The sequence below is a fragment of the Scylla paramamosain genome, chromosome 4 (assembly GCF_035594125.1).
Source record: "Scylla paramamosain isolate STU-SP2022 chromosome 4, ASM3559412v1, whole genome shotgun sequence".
NCBI lineage: Eukaryota > Metazoa > Arthropoda > Malacostraca > Decapoda > Portunidae > Scylla > Scylla paramamosain.
The window spans coordinates 28,247,027-28,274,305 of record NC_087154.1 but is presented as its reverse complement, the minus strand read 5'-3'; the positions used below and the strand labels follow the sequence as shown (position 1 = coordinate 28,274,305).

Sequence of the window (27,279 nt, the reverse complement as noted above, 5' to 3'; positions counted from 1 at the left end):
ATAGTAGTAGTAGTAGTAGTAGTAGTAGTAGTAGTATCAGCAGGAATAGAGAATATGGCAACAAAGGGAAGCATAGGGAACCAAGACCAACAAGACTAAACAAAGAAAGCAACTTCACGTACAATAACTGTGAAACGGTAATCAAATTTACGAGTCTTGCACAAAGAGTCTCACTTCTCCTTCCTTTCCTCCTCCCTTAACTCCCTTTCCTTACTGCATTCCCATCCTTCCATTCCATTTCCTTCTTCCTTCCTTCCCTTGCTTACTCTATATCCTTCTTCTCCCTTCCTTTGTCTTCCTTTCATTCCTTCTCTTATATCTTCCTTCCTTACTAAACTTACTTCGCTTACTCCCTCTGCTCACTATCGGGGTATCTCTCTCTCTCTCTCTCTCTCTCTCTCTCTCTCTCTCTCTCTCTCTCTCTCTCTCTCTCTCTCTCTCTCTCTCTCTCTCTCTCTGATATATTCACTTAGGAATATCAGATTCAGCGTTCTTCCTGCCAGTACCACAATCCCTCCTCCTCCTCCTTCTCGTCCTCCTCCTCCTCGTCCTCCTCGTCCTCCTCCTTCTCCTCTTTCTCCTCCTCCTCACTTTCCTTTATTCATTCCCATTCAACTCGTCCTCTACCTTCTCCTATTTTCATTTTCTCTTTTTTAGTTTGTCTATTTTTTTATTTTCCCTTTTTTTCTTTTCTTGTTTAAATTTTTTTTCTTTCTGTATCTGTCTATTTATCTCTGTGTTTTCTTTCTTTCTTCACCATCTTGCTCCACTTCCCATTCCTGCCTCTCCTGCTCCTGCTTCCCTCCAACTCCTATCGTTCATCCTTTCCCTTCTCCTTCATCGCGCCTCTCCCTACCACCTTTTTCTCACACCTCTCCCTCCCATCGCCATTACTCGTGGAAGTATTATCGGAAACCTTTCTTGTTAATTTGTTCTAAAACGTTCCTGTCACAGAGGTGGTGGTGCTGGATCTTGTTCCTTTCTCCTCCTTTATGTTTCTCTCCCTGCTGCTAGTTTACCTCACTGGTGTCTTGTTTTTTTGTTTTTTTTAACTCTAGCTCGCTTTTTTTTATATACATTTTGTGTTTTGCCGTTTGTGTGTGTGTGTGTGTGTGTGTGTGTGTGTGTGTGTGTGTGTGTGTGTGTGTGTGTGTGTGTGTGTGTGTGTGTGTGTGTGTGTGTGTGTGTGTTTATAGTCCGAACTCATTGTTGTTGTGAAGTCTTTTCATGTTTTTTTTTTTCTTCTTTGTTTATTTTCGTTGTATTTTTTATTCTCATTTTTTTCATTTCCTTTTTCTTTTTCGTTATTTTTTTTTTCTATTTCTGCATAGTATTTTTTATATTTTCATTATGTGCTCCATATTTCTCCCTTCTCTTTTCTTTCACACTCATCTTCCTCTCCTCTTCTGTCTCCCATCCTAAATCTTCTACTCCTTCACCTCCACCTCCTTCTCCTCCTACCCTTCCTCCTTTCCCTCCTTCTCTCCTTCCCCTTTAAAGGTGACGACTGTAATTCTTGTCACCCTAATTAAAGAGAAAAAGCACCTGTCCTTCACCTGTCTACGGGACGATTGATTTTTCATCAGATGTTGTTCACCTGTAATATTAATGATTGTAATATTAATTTTCCGTTCCCCTTCGCTTTAATAGATAAAGTTTCTAGTAAAAAGTGTTTCCTCTAAGGTGATTCTTTTTTAATAACCTATAAATTACAATAAATTACAGTGCCCTCTCATTAATCATTTAATAAGAGAAGAAATCCGTAGGGGATTTTTTTTCAATCTCATTTATGATTTATTTTCATTGAGTTACAAGCAAATATTTTATGTTTTCATTTCGAAATATTTCTCTATTTAATTGGAGGCCAATTTTTTTTTTCTTTCCTGCATTTTTTTTTTTTTTCTACACAATAGTATTTTTACAGCATCAAGAAGAATGCGCGGTCTGCTGGCTAGTGTTCCGTGCCTTTTCTGCCACTGTAGACTGTAATACATACACACCATATTCATTTATTATAACACAAACATTAATACTCCAATAAATCACGACTAGAAATGTTTGCGTTTTCTTTCTTTTTTTTTTTTACTTTGGCTTCTCAGATTTCCCCGCCTAACGAAGATACATCTCATCCCCCTTCTCCTCCTCCTCCTCCTTCTTTGCTACCAACAAAACCATTCTTTCCTATTTCCACTTATCCCTCCTCAGTTTCCTCTTACCATTGGTCCTTTCCCACTAACAAATACCTTGTCCTACTTTTACTTTCCCTTCGGTCTCCCATTCCTCTGCTGCTCCCTAAATACTCGTACAGAGGAGCGGGCCTCACCGTGACAACGCAGTCCACTAAGCTGGAAACTCCCTTGTGATCGCGCGCTACGGAAGTTTTAATTGACCCGTAAACACAGCTAGACAGACAGTCAGGAGACCAGGAGCCTCTGTAACGGGACAGCCTGACAGCCCCCTCACTGGAAAAGCAGCAATGGGAACATGGGTACGAGAAATAGGCAAGGGTACAGAAATAAAATGATGGGTGAGGCACGGTAAAGGAGTCCCGTGGCTACAATGATGGAGGCATGAGGGGTGAGGGGATAAGGGAGGCGTGGGATGACCGGCCCGTGGGAATATGAGGTGCGAGGAATAGTGGAGTAAGAGAAGCGTGGTGCACAGAAATGGGGATGATGCACTGGGGAAATGAATGCCGCTAGCGTGAAAAGAAGGATTAGGGATGCGCTACCGAGAGAGAGAGAGAGAGAGAGAGAGAGAGAGAGAGAGAGAGAGAGAGAGAGAGAGAGAGAGAGAGATGAACGGCCGTTGGAATAAAAACAAAATTAAGCACGATGATAAAGAACAATTTTTGCGTCCTTAACCCTTCCATCTGAACAATATTTAGTGCCCCACAGAGTACATTAACCAAAGATAATGCAAATGTAAGATTGTACTCGTAAATTAAGACCCATTATGTGTATAAAAGCGCTGCATCTAATTACATGACGATCCAAATTAACATCGCTGTCTTCCTGTTAATGCGTTGAGACTTCCCCTCTTCATTTCCTTTTATTGATGCTCTGATTTTCCGATTGCTTTGCCATGATTTCTTGTCTGTATACTCGTGGTCTCATGTGCAGCGCTTTATCTAATCATAACCGGCTCTATTTTCAATTGCACTTTCTACACCGTCTCATCTTCTTTTGGCTAATAATATAATATGGCTTAGTAATATAGTTTTCTACAAATCTGAAACATTATTTTAAAAGACTGTAAAGAAAGCAAAAGAAATGATAGGTAACATCATTTTTTTTTTTTTTTTTAGTGTCTGTAGTGTCATTTCCAGACAATAACATCGACTAAGGTTACAAGAATGAAGCAACAAGTGTCACTGTATAAGCCCTTTTTTTTTTTTGCCTTTAGTTATAACTCTTTCTATCTCTACTTGCGCTTTTCAAAGGTCGTAGCTAAATCTTCTCTCTTTAATAATCGCTATCCTTCCCCCCTCCAGATCTTGTCGCTGCGGGTGGGGTCAGTCCGGGCAAGCTCCGCCGAATACTACGTGTCCAAGATTAAACCCGACCTCTGGGAACACATGAAGCCAAACCTTGTCAATGACTTCACCAATGGCCTCCATCGTCTTCGGTAAGTACCTGTGCTCCTCCTCCTCCTCCTCCTCCTCCTCCTCCTCCTCCTCCCTTCCTTCCTTCCTTCCTTCTCCTCCTCTTCCTCCTCCTTTCCTTTCTGCTAAGTGACAGCACATTATTCCTGTTGTTGCTGTACAATATCATCCAATCAATCCATTCTCCCTTTCCCTCTCCTCCTCTTCCTCCTCCTTCTCCTCCTCCTCTTCTTTCTTCCATTCCACGTTCGTGTCCTCTTCCTTCTCCTCCTCCTCCTCCTCCTATTCCTTCTTATCCTTGTCCTCCTCCTTTTAATTCTCGTTCATTTTTTTCTCTTCTCCTCCTTCTCCCTCCTTCCCTCCTAAATCTTCTAATCCTAATCCTCCTCCTCCTCCTCCTCTTCCTCCCATCTCCCCAGCCCTTCTGTCCCTTCTCCCTTCTGTCCTTGAGGTAAGCAGCAAAGCCCTCCATCCTCTCCCAGGGCAGGTAAACATTCTCGTCGCAGCTCATCACCGTAATTACATTCCTGCTGCTGGTGGTGGTCTGTGGCGGAGACGTTTCATCTATTTTTATTACCGTCTCCCCCGCTCGCTCCTGAAGGGAAAGGCACCACGCTGCTTAGATGTTTACCGACGGAACCACTAAGACACACACACACACACACACACACACACACACACACACACACACACACACACACAGACACTTCCTCGTTAGGTCCTCTTCAACGGAGCCAATAACATCCTTTCTTTCTATTTGTCTGCGTGTTTGAGTATCGTTCTCTCTCTCTCTCTCTCTCTCTCTCTCTCTCTCTCTCTCTCTCTCTCTCTCTCTCTCTCTCTCTCTCTCTCTCTGATCCATAAATACCTGTATAATTACGACTAACTGCGCTGTAATTGATACCTTATTACTACTTCCCATTAATATACGCATTTCAGCATAATGTTCAAACACCAGTTTAGGAATTCTGGCGCAAGATCTCCGTAAGCGTAGATTTCCTTATGGTTGTTGGTTTATTCTTTACCGAGACCAATAAATTGATAAAAAAAAAAGTAATCATACAGTTTTTTAACGAGGTCTGTGGCGAGTAATAAGCGTAGCGAGAAGGTTAGTAGCAGTAGAGAGGAAAGAGGAAGGATGGCAAATAATAAGCGTGCAAATAATCAAATCCACAAGAGAACAGAAGAAATGTCAGGAATATAAAAACCAATACAAAGGGGAACAGTAGCGAAAAACTGAGGTCGTGGCGAGCATCACAAAACTAAAACTGCCGGACATCCTGCAATACGGCTGCTACCATTACTGGGTCACGGTCCACTCCCGCCACTCTGTTCCCCTTAGTCTACTATTGTCCGAAGCTCGTGTATCCTTCCCTCCACCACACCCGCGGACCGCTGGCCGTGATGGCTACTGAGGCGCCTAACTTGATCAGCCTAACCCAGCTCTGCAAAAATTCCTCTTTTTCCAGTTTTTTCCTCACTTTTGTACAAATTTTAATCAATAGAATAAAAAAAAGATGGCCTTTGCAGTTTAGTATTTATAAAAAGTTTCATATTAATCTTTTTATTGCGTAAGTGGTAATGGCAAACGTTAATTTTCACAAGAAAGATTTTAAAATATTACATAAACGAGGGAAAAAAAATTGAAGGCGGTTGGAAAGAGATTTCGGCTTAAATTTTAACAGGAAGCACCGCCCAGGAGGATATACATCACCGGTTCGGCTTAGTGCGCACCACCCTGAAAATTAATGACTTATTCCCAATCCGGTCTTCATAATGCATCAAAACTTTTCGTAATGTTCGTGCCCTCTTTTTCCCTGTATAATTCAGGAGTACGGGCACAGAGTAGCTAGCAGGCTGGCTCCACACGAAAAGAGGTGAAGAGAAGGGAAGGAAAATTAAAGTGAGTGAGTTATGGCGTCGCAGCACGGTCATATTGCAGCGGATAGGGTTACGATACACGGCCTAGAGTCAGAATCGAACCTGCAACTTTTAGGCCACGAGTCGAGCACTTTACCACAGAGCCAACTTGCCAACTTGCCAACTCGCCCCCAGGAAGGAGAAAGGGATGATGGAAAGATTTAATGAAGGCAGAGAAGAAGAATGGCAAGTAATTAGAAGATAAACGTGTGAAAAATAGAAACCATACGAAAATAAAAAGAAAGGTCAGCGATATGAAGTTAATTGTATTACAAAGGACACATAAAAGATAACAGAGAAAGAAGAATTAAATCAAAAGAAGATGAGAACAGTGAAATCAAAAGGAGAATGAGAGCAATATGAGTAATGAAGAAAAACAGAAAACCTAGGAAAATCAACTAATTGGAAGGATACCAAGCCAATAAATTCACAAAGGACACAAGGAAGATGAGGATGAAAAATTACAAAATGAAAACGGGAATGAAAGACAAAGTGAACGAGGAAGAAACTAAAAATAATTAGAAAATATTACATGTGGGGAGGGATACGATTCCAGTAACACACGAGGCAGAAATAAGATGAAAATTAAAAAAAAAAAAAAAAAAAGTCAGGCAAGGTGAATCGCTGATAAAAAAAAATAAAATAAAAAAAAAAATAAATAAATAAAATAAAATTCCTCTCCCTAAACTTGCCTCCGCTGCGGAAAGAAGCAACTATTTGAGGCCACGCTGACGTGAAACTCGTATTAAAGTGAGACGGCAAGAGCTAAACCAACACTGGAGAGAAGGATGTGGCAGCAGGAGGCAGCATTACCTGCTCTGGTGTGTCAAGGGTGCCGCTGGATCCCTTTCATCGCTAAGGGAAGATAATAGAAGGGAAAGGTTGTTTGAAGATGGAAGCGACAGACTATGAATTGCCTTTCGTACCACCGATAATATTAATTGCAGTATTGAGAATGTATTTTTTAATGGTACGGTTGGAATATCGCCTTCTATTTCCTTCCCCCTACTTCACTTTTTTGCTTCTTCTCTTCCTCTTACGCTTCCTTTTCCTCTACCTTCATTTCCCGTTCTGCTTTTCCTTCCTTCCTCCTTCCGATGTTTTCCTCCTTCCGTTTGCTTATTTTTTGTACCTCTTTTCCTGCTCTTTCCAAATCTTCTCCTACACTTCCTTTTCTTATACCTATTCCTCATCATCTTCCTCCTCCTCTTCCTCCTCTTCTGTTCCTTCATCCTCCAAGTCGTTCTTCATCTCTCTTCATTTTTCTCCTCTCTTCGTCTTCCTTCCACTTTTACTTCGTGGGAACCTGTGTATCTTGTTTGTGTTGCGGGAGCCCATTTCCCTCCTCCTCCTTCTCCTCCTGGTATATGTATTTTTTTTTTTCACCTGTTTTTCTTCTTCCTTCTCTGCTCCCTCCTCTTCCTCCTCCTCGTTCCTTCTTATTTCTCTCTTGTTTATCTCCACCTTCGTTCCTTCTTTTTCTCTTCTCTTCTCTGCCATCTGGTAAATTTGGATGCTGCTGTCTTCACTGGAACGTGTGTGTGTGTGTGTGTGTGTGTGTGTGTGTGTGTGTGTGCTTGAATCATGCAATTATTTTATTTTTTTCATTTTTTTTCTGCGGCTTACCCCAGCATACATGACATAAACCAGTGGAAGACTAAAGTCACTGTAGTTTGTAGGCGTAATAATTACCCTCATTACAGCCCCACGTTGGGTAGCCACCACACCATAAGCATCACCATCACCACAACCATTACCACCATTTTTCCCAGTTTATTTTCCCCTTCCTCACTCTTCTTTCCCGTCGCCCAACTCTTCCGCCCTTCGTTCAATTTATTTATTACCTCGTCCTCCGATTACTAACGAGGGTAAGGCTGCGGGGAGGGCCGAGCCAAAACCTATAATTTATACATGAATGCATGGGCTTTAATCTAATCACTAAATCACACTGACGCACTGCCAGCAAGAACCGCTTGTTGTTGTTGTTGCTGTCCGTGGAGACTGAGGTACATTACTGCGTGGAGCTGTTTAAGTCAGGGTATTATGTAGCAGATGGTAATATAGTGGTTTGGGTACAGATGGCAGCGTAGATGGAGGAAATGTTGGGTGTAGGAATGGTAATGTTTGAATGACATGATATTAGGTAAGACTGCATAAGATGAACAGATGCCAGGCGATATGTCGGTTTGTTACGAAGGTGTCTGTTGAACCGAACACTACCACTGTTCGTACTAGTAAACTGTGTGATACGACTGAACAAAAGAGGGACAGAATATAATAGTGTACGGATTACCTGTCTTGTTAAGGCGTGCGTATGTATGAACATAAGAACATAAGAAAATAAGGGAAGCTGCAGGAAGCCATCAGGCCTACACGTGGTAGTCCCTGTTTGAAACAGACTTACCTATTTCCAACTATCACACCTATTCATGAATTTGTCTAATCTTCTTTTAAAGCTCCCTAATGACTCAGCATTAAAAACCTGATTACCGAATCCATTCCATTCATCTATCACTCTGTTTGTGAACCAATTCCTTCATATTTCTTTCTTGAAAATAAATTTTTCAAGCTTGAACTCATTATTTTTTGTTCTATCCTGATTACTGATAATGAGAATTTTGTTTGTCACCCTTATTATAACCCTTATACCAATTAAAGACCTCTATCAGATCCCCTCTTAACCTACGTCTCTCTAAGGAGTGTACATTTAAAACCTTGTCTCGTTTTGTAAGGAATACCCCTCATCCCCTGTATCCTTTTAGTTATTCTTTTTTAATACTTATTCTAATAGACCTATATCCTTTCTCTAATATGGGAACCAGAACTGCACAGCATGGTCTAGATGAGGTCTGACCACCGCCAAAAAGAACTTTAATATTACATCGGAACTTCTACCTTTAACATTCCTTAAAATTAATCCTAATACCCAGTTTGCCTTAGTTCTGGCCTTTATGCAGTGTTTTCTTGGAGATCAGAGCTAACTATAATTGCTAAATCTTTTTTCATTCCCTGAACTTACCAGAGCTTCGTCGTTTATTGTGAAGCTACCGTGAGAACTTCTTCTCCCTACACTAAGTACTCTGCATTTGTTAATAGCTGTCTTTGATATCTGTCTGTCCATTCTTACATTCTGCCCAAGTCAGATGCTCATGAAATAGTAACCACTTCAGAGTCCTGACTGTTCTCTTGTGTGAACACTTGCGTATTCATCTTTGAAGAATCTAGTTTGATCACCAGCTCTCTTAATGTCCGTCTTGATTTCTCTTCACACTTTGATTATTGTTTGTTAGTATTTATACTCATCTGACTCCGTAAAATTAAAAAAAAAAAAAAAACGAAAGATAAATTTATTGGAAACGCCTGCACAGAAAAGCAGGTAACACACCTCTATTTTGTCCATATTTTGGTAACCTCCTTGCTGCCACTTTTCGTCGCGAGCTTGACACATCAGCTCATCTTTCTCATCGCGCTGTACGGTCAGACTGAAGACCAAAATGCATTCAGTTCTACAAATCAGCCGACCCGGTGACCAAGGGCGCCTAGCAGCTGCGTGGGCCAGGGAAATGTGAGCTACAGCACGGGAATCAACGCCCTTCCGGCTCAAGCAGACGGTGGAGGACATGTACGGGCCTGCAACTGACAGGACAAATTGGTCTAAGCCTTTCACACTTATCCATGAAAGCTTAGCCACAGATTATGTTAGCCATGGTGGCACACCGGCACTGCACACGGATGCGTACAACACTGACGCTGGATCACCCAGTGATTATGAAACAGCTGATGATGATGCTGGATCATCCAATGATTATGAAATAGCTGATGATGATGCTGGATCATCCAGTGATTATGAAACAGCTGTTGATGACAGCTTTACGCAAGACAGTGACGAGGACATGGATGACGAGTGGACCTCTCTGCTGGAGGAGGACCTGACCTCAGACCAGGAGAATTCTCCCCTTCTTGATCTGACCTCAGAGCAGGGCACCTCGCTCAATGACGATCACCTCGCCTGCCACGGTGGTGAAGATCACAGGGAGGCTTTCCGTCGCGAGGCAGAATCGTGCACTTTGCAGTTCCAGCCGCTGCCCTTGCCTCGCCTTCGCAGTGCTGACCGAAGGGACATCTTGGGGCGGCGATGGCTCTCCGATGACGTGATTGACCTGGCGCAGGACATATTACAAAGACGTTTTCCGGAGACTCGCGGCCTGTACGCCTGCGGCGCGGCCTTCATCCTGCCGCCACTGCAGCACGGTGCCACGTCTCTTTTCCTGCAGGTGGTGAACCGCTCTGCGCCGCTGCGCCTGGACTCCATGGCGGAATATGGCCGCCTGGCGGGTACCCACTGGCTGCTGTTGTCCTCTTACGGTACGAAGCGCAGCGGCCAGCTGGCGGTGTATGATTCCATGTACAGCAACCTGTCCGCCTGCACGACTATTCTGGTGGAACAGCTGCAGGAGCTGCACATGCCGCCACCGGGCGCCATAATGAAGCCTGTGCAGCACCAAAACGCAGGACCCGTGCACAGTGTGCTACGACTGGGCCAGTATAGCACCACACCTGGTGAGGTGCCTCGAGCACGGCGTGGTACAACCGTTCCTTTCCGTGCCTGCGGGAAAAAGTTACTGAAGAGATGCGCATCACTTTACACAGTATTCTCAGGAGTGATACCAACTAGCCCTTTTCTTAAGATTTCTAACATACGAACGAACATGACTGACACGCCTCGTCATTATTCAGTTGATATTCAAGATATGGAGCAAGTTGCAAATGAATGAAAGTCGTTGAACTAATATGCATAAAATTTCCAACCAGAATTTTTATAATAACTTTTGAAGAAGGCGGATAATGTGAAGTTTGCGTTACTTCCAACTAGCTTTGTGTGTGTGTGTGTGTGTGTGTGTGTGTGTGTGTGTCAACACGGACCGCAATAAACAAGCTATAACAAAAAATAAACATATCCAAATTAAATGACTAAGTAAATAAATAAATAAATATATAATCTATTACGAGTGTATAAACACACTGACGGCTAAGTTACAGAAGAAGTAATGCAAACAATGGGCTGCTATATCATGACAAATTAGATTACATTAAATTTGTCATGTTAGGTTTGGTAGCCATGCCAGGTTAGGTACAGGCGTGTGTGATACCAGATATGTTGGTATGCGGAGCCCTAATGCCATCCCGACCTCGTAACGCCAAGTCCTCGCATCTCATTACTACCGCGGTCCGCTCCAGCCATTCCCACCATAGTCACCGCTACCAAAACCCGGCGCGGCATTGAATAGGCCAATACAAAAACTGTTTGATCAACGAAAAAAAATGAGCATGTGATGTAATAATGGCAGAAAACTGGACGCGTATCATGTCAATACTATCACGGCAAAACACACATATGGACATAAATTGTTAAAAATATAGGTTAAAGTGACAGGGGGACACACACACACACACACACACACACACACACGGAACTACTTTCCTCTCTCCCGACACACGTAAAAAAAAAAAAAGTAAAAGAAAAAGAAAAATATGGAAGAAATACTACACTCAGAATTTGCTTCCTTCATTACATTCCGCCATCATTCACATCTCTTCCGTCTCTCCTTCCCTTTCCTTCCTCTAAATAACAGATACCCCGCGCCTCGCCCCGCCCCGGACCACCAGCGTCAAGGGGCCGCTTGGGGCTAATAGCATGGAGGACACTTGCTATTGATCCGCCACAGCCACTCTCTCCACACTAATGTCCTCCAATCATCATTTATTATTACTGTTGTTATTATTATTATTATTATTATTATTATTATTATTATTATTATTATTATTATTATTGTTCATTACTGTTGTAATTACTTATTATTATTATTATTATTATTATTATTATTATTATTATTATTATTATTACTACAGTAAATCCACTTTCCCTAAACATTTGCACTGAATGATGCTATACATATATTGTGCTCTGTGATAATAGTGCCAGTGATTCTGATGACGAGCCCGCGCTTCTCATCACACACACACACACACATACACACACACACACAGATGAATACCAACAATAAAAAGGATGAGAATACAAACATACCTACATACATACACAAACAGACAGACAGAGAGAGGGAGACAATTTTTTTTTTAGAATATAGATTTTTTTTGTTCTATATAGCGCTAAATCTTTACTTTTCCTCTATTCGTGTGCTCTTTCTTTTCCTTCCCGTGTGGCAGTATTTTCTTTATTTTCCTCAGCTTCTTTATCTTTTTCCAATACCTCTTTTATATCTTTTTTTTTTTATCGTTTTACTATACATTTCTTTTTACCACCGAATCTTGGCACTGATTCCTCAGGATATTAAAAATTCCTTCCACTTCCTCTGTAACTGTCTGTCTGTCTGTCTGTCTGTCTGTCTCATTGTCAGTCCGCCTGCCTTTCTCTCTTTTCTACTTGTCTGTTTATCTGTGTTTAAGTTTGTAAGTCCTAGTGTGTCTGTCTCTGTCTGTCCCTTTCTCTTCTTCTCTTCCCTTCTCTCCACTCTTCCCCTCCCCTCCCCTACCCTGCACTCCCGTCCTCTCCCTTCTCCTCTCCTCTCCTTTCCTCACGCCTCTCCCCCACTCACCTTCCCACTCCTCCCTTGTCTGTCTCTCTGCCTCACCAAACACAGGACATTCTAATTACTCACGCATAGTGACAACGAGGCAAACTAACCATCAGCACATCACACGGGGAAATCAGCCACGCAAGCAGGCGGTACAGGTGACATTCGCTTACCGGCCAGACCATCCGTGGCCAACCCGGGTGTGTAGCTCTCCAGGGCAATGGACGAGGAGTAATGGGTAATTATAATGTGCCTCCAGCAGTGGGGTTCGTGTTATGTTAAGGCTTCACCTGATGGGATTGTACCATTATATACCAGGGACGTGGGGCCAGTGTGCATGGTGCTATTAGGTACTGTAATAATATTCTGAGTGCATTGTGGTGGCGGTGGTGGTGGCGGTGGTGAGTTGTGATATTGTGTACTCTTGTAATATTCAGTGTGGTGGTAATGATGGTAATGCAGTTTTTGTTTTTAACTTTCTCTTTCTTCTTTTCCATTCTCTCTCTCTCTCTCTCTCTCTCTCTCTCTCTCTCTCTCTCTCTCTCTCTCTCTCTCTCTCTCTCTCTCTCTCTCTGGTGTCTGTTTTTTTTTTTCTTTTTCATGAGTTTAGCGTAATTTGCAAAACAATGAAAAATTATATTGGCCTTTATAGTTTCATATTTATGATTATAATTTCTCTCGAAATGTATAAAAACGTAAACACGGATAATTTTCTTTTACTTTTCTTAATTCCACTCTTCAACCAAGCTTCCTTTCCTTACCTCCCTCAGGCTTCCTTTCCTTACCTTCCTTCCTTTTTAAGTAGTAAAGACGCGAAATGGACACGAACTTATCCTTTACTTTTCCTAACTATTATTCAGCCAAGTTTTCTCTCCTTACAACCCTCATTTCTTAACGTACTATAAAAGCTTGTCAACAAAGAAGAAAGAAACGTTCAATTCTCGCTTCCAAAAAGTAACCGAGTAGAAAAACATTTCACTGGGGTAAATTCCTTGTCTTCCTCCCTTCACACCACTTCCTTTCCCAGCCACTCTACGTACGCACACTCCTTTAGTCTAAGCACATCTGTCACTTCAATCCCATTCCAATTTTCTCTTCCTCTATGCAGTCCTTTACCTCCGCTTCCCCTTCACGTTCCCCACATCAAAGAATTCCTCCCTTCACCGGCGGTCGCTTTCCATCGCCGCCTCCTCCTCGAAGCCAAATAAACAACGTATCACAGGCAGTCCCCCATCTGCTGCAAGCGCCACATGTATTAGTGAGAAGCAGCGATCTTTCTTGATCTCTGCCGTAAATACCTAGTAGCGGCTAATTCCTGGCCCCGTGAATCAACAGTCAGGTATATACAGGTGGCTGGAGGCGCTGCTCTTAATGAACATACATACATAGTGGTTTTTAATTCTACCGGTGTGATTCTGCTATTCATTGTCATGTTTCTTATTTACTCGTGGCGATCAGTGAGTTTACCGATTTTTTTTTTTTTTCTCTCTTTATCGTCAAGTTGCTTCTTATTTTTCGCGTTAATCACTGAATGAATATAATACGGAAGTCCTTAAGTCTACCAGTGTTCTTCATTTATTCATCGTGACATTTCTTCTGATTTTTCTCGCGTTAGCCAGTGTTCTTCTCGCTATCATATTTTGTTTTATGTCCAAGTTAACTTTTTTTTTTTTCCTGCATTATCACGTTTTTTCTTATTTCATCAAATTAGCCAAGTGTTCTTTTTCCTTTCATTATCACATTTCTTCCTATCAGACACTCTTCGTCCTCTCATTACCATATTTCCTTGTATTTCTGTGTATTTCTCCTCACAAGTTCGTTCATTCATAGCTTTTTGTATTCATTCCGTCGTGTGGTTTATTAAATTACTTTTATTCACGCACCGTCCGTCCGGTTCCCTGTCTGCGGTAATGAGATAACCACATCCCGCAGGACTGGAAGGTAATTGCGCCCCCAGCTGTGACAAAAGCTCTCATTACTTGTTTATTACTGGAATGTAGTTACGAGCAACATTCTGCGCCGCCACCTTCACAGCTTCCTCCCCAACGGCGCTTCCCTCATTCTCTTCATTTTCATACCATTTGCCTTCTTTTCTCTCCCAAACATATTCCCTTCTTCGCTGCCTCCCACCATTTCAGTCCTTCAGTCTCTCTTACTGTACAGCCTTACCTTCTCCTCAACTGTCTATTCTTCATTCACTCACTGCTTCCTATACATGCCTCCTTTTCCATCTCTTGTATACTCAGAGACCTTTATTCCTATTTCTGTCTTTCCCGTTCTTGCTTCCTGTACAGCTCCCTTTTCAGTGGCGTTTGCTTCCCTTCCTCAGTCTGTTTTCACCCACCTATTTTTTTTCTGTCATATATATATATATATATATATATATATATATATATATATATATATATATATATATATATATATATATATATATATATATATATATATATATATATATTCTTCCTTGCAACCTCTACCTCCCTCTCCTTGCCCTTCCCTTTCTTCTTCCCTTTAAAACCTCCTCTTCAGCGATGTTTGCTACTTTCCCTCAGTTTATTTTCATCCTCTACAAATATCTCTCTGAACAGTCTCTCCCTCCCTCCCTTCCGTTCCTCACTCCCCCGCCTCCCCTCCCCTCTCTCCCTCCTATCCACGAGTTAGCGACACTGGCGTTGCTTCTCCTGGTGGTGACATTTCAATATTCTTATCGTGCACGCTGCTCCAGACACAATGGCCGTGAACAATAGGCTGAGAATTTAGTGCAGGGAGTAGGTTCCGGCTGAGGCTCGGGAAGATGCACTGCTCAGACCAAGATTATTCACTCTAACTTCCGAAGGAGCAGGAGCCTCAGGAATAAAGAAGGGAGAGGGTAGGAAGAATGGGACAAAACAAGAAGAAGAGAAGGAAAGGAGTAAATATACTTTTTTTTTCGTATGTTGAGAATTGCTGACAAAAAGCATAAGGGATCAGTATTTCTTTTTTCTTTAGTGTTTCGTCTAATTTTTTGCTCCTCGTTATGTAACACTCGCAGTTTTCTACGAGCCAATCTCTCGTGTACAGTTATTCCGAAACGGAGCCACCACTGGACGATACTAGACGGGGTGTGCTGATACCAAAGCTAGATGGATGGCAGTCCAAAACCCATTAATAAAAAGCTCATTACGGTAAATGTTACTTACCAGATAACGAAAGCCATCCCACGTCCTCCACATAAACCTTTTCTGTCCAATTTCCGAAAGGAGCAAAACCTCGAGTAATTACTTTTAAAACTTTCCTTTCGGCTATTCAAGAGACAGCATAAAACAATTCTTGATAACTCATCACACACAACTTTTCTTCCTCCATACAGCGGAAAACAAATCATGGAATGGACATATTTTAGCGAGACCATTAAGAAACTCATCCTCCCCTTCACCGCTACTTCGAGGGGATGTCATGTACAGATTCCCAGGAGGAAAACTACGAGACAAATGATTCTGACGTCCTGTCGTCTCGTCCCCTCAGGAAAACATTTTCTTTTTATTGGCAAAAGGACAAAAAAGTCAGCTGGGGCAAAGGGACGGAATGATAGGGAGACTTGGAAGCGGAGGAGGAGGAGGCTACAGGGAGCATAAAACTTAGTCGTGATGGGAGAAGGGGTGTCAGGTGAGGGACTGAAAGGAGACTCCAAATGGTAACTTGGACGTATAAAGGGAGGCTGTTGGAGGTGTAAAGGGAGAAGCTGGCCGCGTCGGAGCATTCAAGGGAAACGAGTACAAACGGAGGAAGGAGAACAAGAAACTCCGAAGGGAATGCTTGTAGAGGAAAAGTTCAAAGAAGTCAAGAGATGAGAATGGCGGGAAAGGCGCGAAGAAAGTGACTGTCTGTGGCAGTTGTGATGCTTTGTCCTTATAAGCTTCATTAGAAAAAGAAAGAGAGAGAGAGAGAGAGAGAGAGAGAGAGAGAGAGAGAGAGAGAGAGAGAGAGAGAGAGAGAGAGAGAGAGAGAGAGAGAGAGAGAGAGAGAGAGAGAGAGAGAGAGAGAGAATGTGAGGGCACTCAAGGCAAACAAAAGGAAGGAAAAGAGGGAAAAGATATGAAATATGAATACTTGGTAAAAAACAAATAAACACTTGGGGGCACAAACGCTTGCAAGGATGTTGCATAATTCACGATAAGTATTTGCCACTGTAACACGGATTTAGCACTTCGGTCCATTCTGTCTCACTATTTTTATTGTTATGATGCTGTTACTACGTTATGTTGCTTAATATCGTACTAATTTTTCCTTCTACTATAGCTGCTATTTTCCTCTTGCCTTAACTGCTCATTCCCTGTCAAGTAATCATCAGATTATTAATTTAGTGTTGTCGTAGTCAACCTTGGCCGTCCGTTATGATGGCTTGTCTGCCTGGAATTAATTGGCTTACCGTCTATTGTTAAATGCATTTACGCTTCTACAGATCAACCACTTCGTCCAAACATTCAAGTCACTATTAGCCTAGGACACAGCAATCAAGGACAAAGTTAATCTTCAGTGTCGATATCAACAATCCTCTTCCTCACGAGAAAGCCAATAAGAGTGAAGTGAAGGTTTTGTACGTGGGTGGCTTCAAAGGCTGAACCCACACACGAGAGGGCGACCGGAGCGAAGATTAGGACAGAAACAGTTGCTTGCAGCAGCGTGGGGCTGAAGGCTTAACTCGGCGAAGGTGAGACGCTACAGCCACACTTGGGTGATATCTTTGCGACTCCACTCACGTAACTTCTTGTCCCGCTTGCCGAAACTTTCACAGCTTCCAACGGTGAACATTTTTCTTGAACGTAATTGGAACGGTTTCGGTATCTGCTTCTTTTATATCTATGCACGTATATTTATATTTCTTTTCTTTATGTAAAAACCATAAAAAATACATGAGTATGTTTTTTAAAGGTTATTGATTAGAATTGAACAGTGTCAGTTGCAAACTGATTCATGAACGAGAACAAAAAACACACAGATGGCTAAAATTACTTTAGTTTTCATTTGATCATTGTTTTAGAAGCGATATTAAACCCAAGGCACAGAGGAAATGTCACTTGAACACACCTGCACATGAAAATTACAAAATAGGTGGCAGGAAACCATAACAAATTTGCTCATTGCTGAAATAATAATGATAATAATAATGGTGATAGTAGTAGTAGTAATAGTAGTAGTAGTAGTAGTAGTAGTAGTAGTAGTAGTAGTAGTAGTAGTAGTAGTAGTAGTAGTAGTAGTAGTAGTAGTAGTAGTAGTAGTAGCAGCAGCAGCAGCAGCAGCAGCAGCAGCAACAGCAACAGCAACAGCACCACCACCACCACCACCACCACCACCACCACCACCACCACCAGCACCAGCAGCAACAACAACAGCAACAGCACCAGCACCAGCAGCACCAGCAGCACCAGCAGCAGCACCAGCAGCAGTAGCAGCAGCAATAGTAGTACTGTAGTAATGAAGGTCAATCATGTGTAATAATATATCAAATACGCAGAGAAATAACAGAAACAACAGTGACAGTATTAAATGTGAGACAAACTAAACCTTTTATGCACAAACTCTCCAGAAACTCTGGTATTGGTCGCGATTTTTCAAGGGCAAGTTTCTCACCGGAGTTTAGGTGAAGGATAGCAGGCGTGCGGGAGGAATTGGCACGAGGAGGTATATGTATCCATCAGTAACAATAAAGGAGCGTTTTCGAAGGTATTTTATCATCCAGCGGCGGCAGTGAGGGAGAGAGCGATGGACGGGTGGGAGGTGGAAAAGCAACGGTCTGAAATAGTTTGCCAGATTTGGACGGGACGATTTGAACAGTAACAATTGCAGGAGGAGATCTGAACGGGAGGAATTGAGTGGGAGGACTTCAAGAGGGAAATTTGAATGGGAAGATTTTAATGGGGAGATTTGAACGGAAGGATTCAAAAGGGAGGATTGGAGCGGAAAGACTTAAACAGGAAGATGTACATGGAAAGATTTGAACGGGGACGGAACGGAGACATTTTAACGGGAACATTTGAACGGGAGGATTTGAGCGGGAGGCATTGAAAGCAGCGAACTATAAGAGTTGCAAGAACTGAACCGGAAGATTTAAACAGGAATAATTTATTTGAACGGAAAGATCTGAACGATCTGAACGGGAAAATTTGAACGGAAGGATTTGAACAGGAACAACTGAACGGGAAAACTTGAACTGAAAGCATTAAACTGCGGGAAGATTCGGATGTGAAAGCAGCGAACTGGAATACTTAGCTAGAATTGAACGGAAAGATTTGAAGTTGCTCCACTGTTAATTAAGACTCCCTGGAGTGGGAAATGTAAGACGGATAAAGATGAAGAAAGACACAATAAGTAGACAATGTGCAAGGAACTGTTGGTCTCATCTCAGAAGGCAAGGACATGAAGGAGGGAAAAAGGGAGAATGAAGGACATAAAAAAAAATGTGATTATTCTTATTCGTCCTGTCAGTCTCTCGCTTACGAAGGTTGATATTGGACGAGAATTTCTACCCCACAAGCACGTCAGCGGCCGGAGGAGGAGGAATAAACAAAAGGTGAAATCCAACTCCTCAAAAAAGTGTGCTAATTTGTGTTTTAGGGAGAGTGTAGGGGAGCTTAATGAATGTTTGCAAGCGAATTCATTTTCTCTCTCTCTCTCTCTCTCTCTCTCTCTCTCTCTCTCTCTCTCTCTCTCTCTCTCTCTCTCTCTCTCTCTCTCTCTCTCTCCTTAATCATTTTTTCCTTCTCCCTTCATCTTTCCCACCTCTTCCTTCTCAGTCCAGTACCTCCATCCGTCCCTTCAGTCTCGGTTAACTCACCTCACTTCCTACATTTTCTTCTCTTGCCTCCATTTATCGCTCCCCTTCCTCCTCCCCGCAGTCCCCCTCACTCCTTGCTGGCCACGTCATTCCCTCCCGCGGGTAAATCACTCACAACCGACACATTCTCACGGCGTGGAAAGTTAGGTCGGGTGTGTGGCTTGATTGGTCTTCTTTCCCCCGCCTTAACTATACTACCTGGGCCTGGACGGGGCGCTGTAACAACGCTAACTAGGTGAAATGTCTTGGATATTCCGCTAGGAGGTGATAATATTTCTATATATAAATATTTTATTATTATTTTATTTATTTATTTATTTTATTTTATTTATTTATTTATTTATTTATCTTTTTTTACCTGCTAATGATGGTATCTCATTTGAATCTTTCCTTGCATTTTCTGGTAGCAAGAGGTACCAGTCGATATTTATATAGAAATGGAAGTTATTACTTTCACTAACAACGGTATTTCACCCGATTGTTTTCCTTGTACTTTCTGCCAGCAAGAAATACAGGTGTATTTCCATATACATATGGGAGTTTCTTCTTTTACTAATGATGGTCCTAATTCAATATCTACCATTTAAAAGTTCATGATACTCAGAACGACAGGAAAGAGTTTTCCCCTTACCGTTCCAGACGCATCCAGTGAGGATTTATGAGGCAGTTAGGTGATGATTTAATTTATGTTGGAAGACACGACATGAAGGATGGGAGCTTAATAAAGGCAAACGATAAAACATGGATGAAGTTACATCTATGCTCCACTAAATCTATAGACATTCTTATTATAAAGATGTGCTTGAGAATCTATTCAGTGTCCACACTGGTCATTATAAAAACAAATGTTATCCACAATAATTATTAGATGACAATTTAATAGACTATTAACACATTGATAGTTCGCAATTTACATCAAAAGAAAACATCATGTGGAAATGTAATTTCAGAAACTAAATTAGCGTAAATATGGTGATAATACTATGCCAAAAAGAAAAGATTAATAGAAAATGTTCCTTTTGAAAGGAGACAACATTATTTAACACATCACAAAGGCATGGATAGTGAGAAACGTTTGCCAAAAAGAGATGGTCACGAGACAATTTTACAGAATTACTTTACCTTCTTAAGACATTACAGATACATGGAGAGTGTTGTATTGTGTCAAAAAGAAAAAGATTATGAGAGGGGATCATTTCAGAAATTTATATAACCATTCAACAAATCATGACTACAAGTATAGTGAAAAATTAATATTAAAAAAAAATATTCAGAAAATAATACCCCCTTCAAGTTCTACGAACATTTAACAGGCCACAGGTACACGAAGGGTGAGGAATTTATATCAAAGGCAAACCGCAAGAGAGGGACGCGCCGTTCCCAGTAACCTAGACCAGCGTGCTCCACCCTCCAGGGGACTATGGGAACTCACCCTTTAAGAGGCAGGGACAAAAAACGGGAAGCTCGCAATATAAGGCCATTTGCTCGGCGCCAGTCATTGCTCACTCACACACCAGCACCGGTCATCGCAGTACACACCCATGGCCGCCAGATGGAAGGCCAGGCGGGTGTGTTGGCTACTGTCGCTCAGAAGAGAATAATGAGGTTTTGGAAAGAAGTGGAAAGATATATCTCACTGGGAATAAAAAAAAAAAGAAAAAAAAACTGCCCAATTAACAAGCATAACAATAAGCTTCGTTACAGAGCAAAAAGAAAAAAAAACTATCCCATTACAAAGCAAAAGAAATAACTTTTTTCCAATTACAACAACAAAAAAAAAGATATTAAAAAGAATGAAAAACGTGATACCGCATATCAAAGCGAACAAAAAAATCCTTCTGTATTACAAATCTAAAGCCAAAAAAAAGAACGAAAAAATAATATCCAATATAAAACAAAAGGAAGAGAAACTCCCGCTAACATAAAGCTAAAAAGAAAAAAGAAAAAAAAACATTACAAACCAAACGAAAAAAAAAAAGAGCATCAAATTACCACACAAAAGAAAAAAAAAAAGTAAAAGAAAAACTCGTAATTTTATTCTAAATCGAGCATATATATCAAACAAGATCAGAAAATAAACAAATAAAAATAAAAAAATAAAACCGAAATCAACGTCCAGGGAATAAAACATCGATCTTTCTAATCGTTGCCTCGTTTGCCTGAAGAGTAAATAATAGCTTAAGGATTCCCGCTTCTAAAAGTGTGAGGTGGCGAGGGAGCCATTACCAGGATGACTCACGTTCAGTAATATTCATGAATTCAACCCAGGAGGCGAGTGTGTGGGATTGGCGGGGGGGAGGGGGGGAGCGGAAGGAAGAGTGGAGGGGAGAGGTGGAGGAGGAGTGAAGCAGGCGTGGTGAGCGTGAGACATGTGATGGAGGCTGTGTAAAGGTGTTGACCTGCGTATGTCAGGTATGATATATGAAACTTTGGGGCACGGGAGGAGGAGGAGGAGGAGGAGGAGGAGGAGGAGAAGCAAAAGTGGAGAAGTGAAGTTACAAGACGGAATGTATAACAGAAAGGGCATGATATGGGATGTGTGGATATGAAGAAGAACAAGGAGGAAAAGGAAACAGGAAAGAAGGAGACAAAGATTAAAAAAAAGAGGATAGGTATGAAGGTAGAGGAAGGAGGACATGAGAGGATGCGTGTGGATGAAAGGGACCGTGTGAACAATAAAACTATTAATAAATGGAAGGATTTCTGCTTCTTAGAGATGGATGATGCAGCTAGTGAAGATAAGCGAGGCTCAGCGAAAATATATTGAGGAGTGAATGGCAAGGGTGAGAAAAATAGTTACACGGAAAGATGCGCACGATAGAAAAGCGCAAATGTTTGGAGATGTGGGAGGATGCAAGTGTTATTAGCAGAGATGGACGGAGTGAGCAAACACAAAACTTTTCGCCGCAGTGTGCCAAGGAAGGTGAGAAGGGGAGCGAAGAGGAAGCAAAGAAAGAGTGACAAAAATGATGACTGATGAATGTGTTGGTCCCACAAGGCAGGGTGGAGGGGGCGAAAAGAGAGAAGAGAGACGTAAAATCCTCGGATATTGAATTATTGGGTGCGAAAGACAGTGGAGATTGAAGAAGCTCTTGTCTAATTAATAAAAATATTGTAACTTTTACCAAATAAAGACTTGGCGACGCATGACCCGAGAGTATGATTTTTTTTTAAGGATATCAAGTTTTTTTTTTCAAGGATATCAACCGGAAAAGGAAGAAAATACTTAGAAAATTACTGAGATAAAAGGTACGCACATTTAAATTAAAAAAGCTCCGTCACTCGTCTAAAATACACTGGTGCACTTATGTAATTTACCGCACACGTTGGGAAACAGAAAGGGGAGCAAACAGAACACTAACAGTACTGCATGTCGGGGACACTGCCAGGTGAGAGTCGCTCTTTTGTAGTAAAACTTGTCTTTTGTTTGAAGTCATCACGAGTCCGCTTTAAGAGTGGAAAGTTTGTGTGTGTGTGTGTGTGTGTGTGTGTGTGTGTGTGTGTGTGTGTGTGTGTGTGTGTGTTTCCTGCTTCCCTCTCTTTTCTCTAATGAAAAGTTTCGGGAGTACATAAATGTGTGTGTGTGTGTGTGTGTGTGTGTGTGTGTGTGTGTGTGTGTGTGTGTGTGTGTGTGTGTGTGTGTGTGTGTGTGTGTGTGTGTGTGTGTGTGTGTGTGTGTGTGCGTGCGTGCGTGCGTGCATGAGCGTGCGAGAGAGAGAGAGAGAGAGAGAGAGAGAGAGAGAGATAGAGAGAGAGAGAGAGAGAGAGAGAGAACCATATATCCGCACCATGAGTACACATGCACGCACGCACACACGCGCACGCACTCACCACAGCCCTAGATTATAATTATAGTATATTAATTGAAAACTGTTGAAATGACCTGCAGACACTAATTAGCGTTCGGGTGTGGCTGAAATGTTAAGGTGAAATTAGGTAATTATCCGAGGATTTAGTTTGAAAATTAGGAGAAAATATGCTTTGATTTTATTTCATCTTATTTTTTTTTTTTTTAATATTACAAAACTGATGAAAAATTTAGTTTGTCACTACCATTGCGGAATAACATCCACACACAGAAATGAACGTATTGGTACTGATCGCTTATGAAGAAATACTCACTAAAAAAAAAAAAGATATCTCGTAATCTTTTTTTTTCTGCACGTGCAAGAGTTCGCATACGAGCAAATACAACACACACACACACACACACACACACACACACACACACACACACACACACACACACACACACACAGTAAACATGCAAGGAAACACAATCCATTCCAGATCCTGAAGTATTAGAACACTATTTTTGTCCCATTTTTTCTCTAATCTGACAAGCAACACCTAGGATCTCACACTGCAGTATTTCCCATTTCACTTGTCCAACACACGTGCCTCTGTGACCGTAACATCTCTGGGTACATTAGACATCAAAACAGACACCAGTACATCAACACCACCATCACCACAACTACCACCACCCTTCTAATTGCTCAGACCACATCCCGAGTACTCCCTAAATATGTGCATCTTATAATAACACTTCCATATCTTCTTTAATCATCTCTTATTGTTCTCCCTTCTCATTTATCCCTTCCTTCTCCTCTCTAGTCTCCTTTTTTCCTTTCTCTTGAGCCTAATCCTTAATTAAAACTGTCCCCATATTGCTCCCCTCTCGACCTTCTCCTGTGATTAAGGAAGACGCTCATAATTTGGTAGGGAATGGAACGATCAAGTTTTAGTCTCTGTTTTTGAAGGGTGAGGTGTGATTTAAGTGTGTGTGTGTGTGTGTGTGTGTGTGTGTGTGTGTGTGTGTGTGTGTGTGTGTGTGTGTGTGTGTGTGTGTGTGTGTGTAAGAAAAAGAATGGGAGAGAAGGAGTAAAAGTCAAAAGGAGAGAAAAGTAAAGAAAGAAGTAAAGGGGAGAGAAAGAACACAAGAGAAAAAGTAAAGGAATAGAAAAAGAAAAACCTGAAAATAACAAATGTTACAGTAGAGTCGTACACACACACACACACACACACACACACACACACACACTAACAGGACGTTCCCAAGCTAGCCAGGTGCAGCGCCTCGTCGTCGTGTTTGCTTCACTCCACGGAGGAAAGTTTTGCCATAACAGGGACGCCGCTTCAGACAGACTCGCCTCAACCCCGCGGCTGCGTCAGTAGGACCAATAATAAAGGGGCACTTCGAACTTCAAACAAGCCAACTAAGATGACAATGGAAGGCAACGCGCGGCAAGGAACAGCATTGTGGTGCCCAACGTGGACTGGAGAGTGACTTCAATGTGCCCAAGTCGCAACTTTCGTCGTATCGATTTCTCACTGTGGTGTCAGGCTCGTTAGGTTTGGTAATATTCATGAAAAGAAGGGACGTGGACCGCTGCCGAACTATTGTCTCTTATTTCGACATTTTCTTCGACTCACAATCTTTCACTTCCATTTTTCTTTCCCCATAAGAAACAAAACGGAAAAAAAAAATGTATATATGTTTACTTCTATTTGAATTTCTATGTGCTTTGAAGGCTGGGAAAAGCTAAGAAAGTTTAATCAAATAAATAAAAAAAAAACGCATGTTAATCGATCTTCAAAAACTTTGAGACGAGTGTTCCAATGTGTTTTGTTGCTTTGATTCTCTCCTCTTAAAAATAGATATAGTAATGTAGAAAAAAGAGGGGGAAAGTGTTCTAAACAGCATTTTACACTCTTTATTGTCTTCTTATATTTTCTTTTTTTTTTTCTTTATTAATTTATTTTTTGTCTGATTATTATTATTATTTTTTTTTTTTTTTTCATAATTTTCATTCGGAGTGGTTTACCCTTCGTGCCATCACCGTCGCTTGTCTCCTATCAGATGGTCCTCAATTCACGCGCCTCACTGACAACACTCACAGCATTAACACCTGAACATGATAAAAGAGAGAGAGCGAGAGCCACAGAGAGAGAGACATACACAGTACTTCAGTGTTAAAAGTGGACACGTGTAACCACTTTCCCGCTGCACCAAGTCCAAAAATATTTATACTCATCGCACCAATTCTAGCACGTTATACATTCTTTTCCATTCGCATCGCACTGTTCCCTCGTTAGTCAGGTAGGACACAGGGCTGCACTTGGCTCGTATCAGAGTCAAAACCATTAACACTAATTCCCTTTATCAGTCGCATTAAAACATCGTCCTGAATTCAATTATTCCCAACACTGTTTTTGCCATAAAACGTTATTACAACTGAGGACCGTTTTATTATGTTTTTTTTTCTCTCTTTCTTTTTCAAGTTTAAGGCATTATATAATTTTGTGCTACTCGAGCGATTCAGAAATTCACTAACGAAGGAAATGTTGTAATGAACGCCATGGTTTAAGTGGTAAGAATTATTTGTTAACGTGTAAGCCATCGTGTAGCTGGCAACACTTACCGTAGGTTGAGTGATTCTCTCTCTCTCTCTCTCTCTCTCTCTCTCTCTCTCTCTCTCTCTCTCTCTCTCTCTCTCTCTCTCTCTCTCTCTCTCTCTCTCTCTCTCTCTCTCTCTCTCTCTCTCTCTCTCTTTCTTTCCATGCCAAGCACTGACGTTGAGTGTAGGTGTGCGTGTTATTTCGGATTGGGATTAGCAATCGGTTAATAGATTTCAGGAAAGTAGGGTTTCATTCACGGTTTTAAACCTCTTTCTAGTTGAATAATTGACTTTAATCCAGAACAACATGAGAATCATGCGGCGCCGTTCATCAACAGTCAATACATTAAGTACTTTTTTTCGAGGGAGAGCACAGTTGTGCCTCAAGGTCTTGTTGAACATAAACAAATCCTTCCGCGCTATGGGTTTATTCGTATTCCTCAATGGTTCTTTTTCTAATAAGTTTCTGTGATGTGGGGAGGCAGAGGCAACAAGACGCTGTACTGGAGCCTATCAGAGAAGCCTCTCTTCCTCGGCCTCGCGTCCCCCAGCCTGACAACCAATCGCTCAGCTCCCTCCACGGCCTCTCGTCCACTCGGCCATGTCATTCAAGTGTCCAGCCAATTCAGTTCCAGTTTTATCACATTGATAAGCCACCCTTTACTGCCTACTGGAACACAGCAAAACGTACGTGGATTGTAACGAGACAGAACAACCCTTTTTTTTTTTTTAAAGGAATTAAAATTTAAAAAAACAAAAAAAACAGGAAAAAATTAGGAATATATAGAGCTAGATAAGATTTCACCTCTTTACATAAAGAAATTAAGGATTGACGCGGGAAAATACGGCAGGAATATTAAAAGTTTCACTCAGAAAATCAGGAAACTAAATTTTTTATGTAGAAAATTCCTCGTTTTTAACTTGAGGAATTAATCTAAGCATGTAAATAACCTCCACAGCTCTTGCTTCCCATCACTCACTACTGTATTCCTCGAGTCGAGACTATCTCCGCTAAGTCTCACGTTTTCTTGGCACCACAAGTGACCTCCCTGGGTGACATCGACGCGCGCGTGTCATACTCATTTGCAATTCCGATCCTGAGAGACGATAGAGGAGGCTGCGGGGAGCGGGAAGAGGAAGAGTGTGGCCGAGTAGAGGAGAGCGGAGTGAGGACAGGAGGGAAGACGCTGGGTGAAGGACATGGATAGAAGACAGACCAGGGTAGAAATTAAGTAATAGAAAAAAAATGATAAATAAATAAATAAATTAAATTAAATTAAATATATGAAAAGGCATGAGAGAACATACTTAAAAATACGAGTACACCAAATTAAGCCTTTTATTACTATCTGGCATATCTTTCCTTAATCCCAAATCACTCTGAGATACTTCCTTTTGTTCCACAGCCACCACCAAGTACTATATAGTCCCAGCACTGGAAAGCTCTTTTAATCCTTCTTTTCTTTCCCATATTGCGCCTTTATTGCTATGAATAGTTGGATACCGCAGTGAAAGGGTTAAAACAACAAAATTAAAGCAAACAACAACAACAGCATCACCAGCAAGACCAACAACAATCACAACTTTCCGGTAAAAATAGATGTTTTTTTTTCTTTCTTTCGAGTGAAGAAATTCTCTGCGATTACTTCTTTCATCCAATTTATTTTTGTATGAAGTTCCGAGGCAACAATTCACGTGCTGGAGCAATATGAAGGAGGAAAAGTAGGAAGCAAGAGTAGTAAAAATATACTACTTTGGTATCGATGAAGGCGAGGAGGACGAGGAAGAGGGGGAAAAGGAGGAAGAGGAGGAGGAAGAGGAGGAGGAGGAGGAGGAGGAGGAGGAGGAGGAGGAGGAGGAGGAGGAGGAGGAGGAGGAGAAAAGAAAAGGAGAAAGATGACAATTGCGTACCAAGAAAGAAAAGAAAGCAGAAGAAGAAGAAGA

At 41.6% G+C, this 27,279-nt stretch overlaps 1 protein-coding gene across 1 annotated transcript in view; it reads left to right on the top strand.

The window, feature by feature from the left end:
* Positions 1–27,279, top strand: part of LOC135099943 (uncharacterized) — a 156,415-nt gene that overhangs the window by 66,434 nt on the left and 62,702 nt on the right. The window contains exon 7 of the mRNA XM_064002677.1: positions 3,494–3,627. Within this exon, the coding sequence (XP_063858747.1) occupies positions 3,494–3,627 (134 nt within the window). The remainder of the gene's footprint in view (positions 1–3,493; positions 3,628–27,279) is intronic.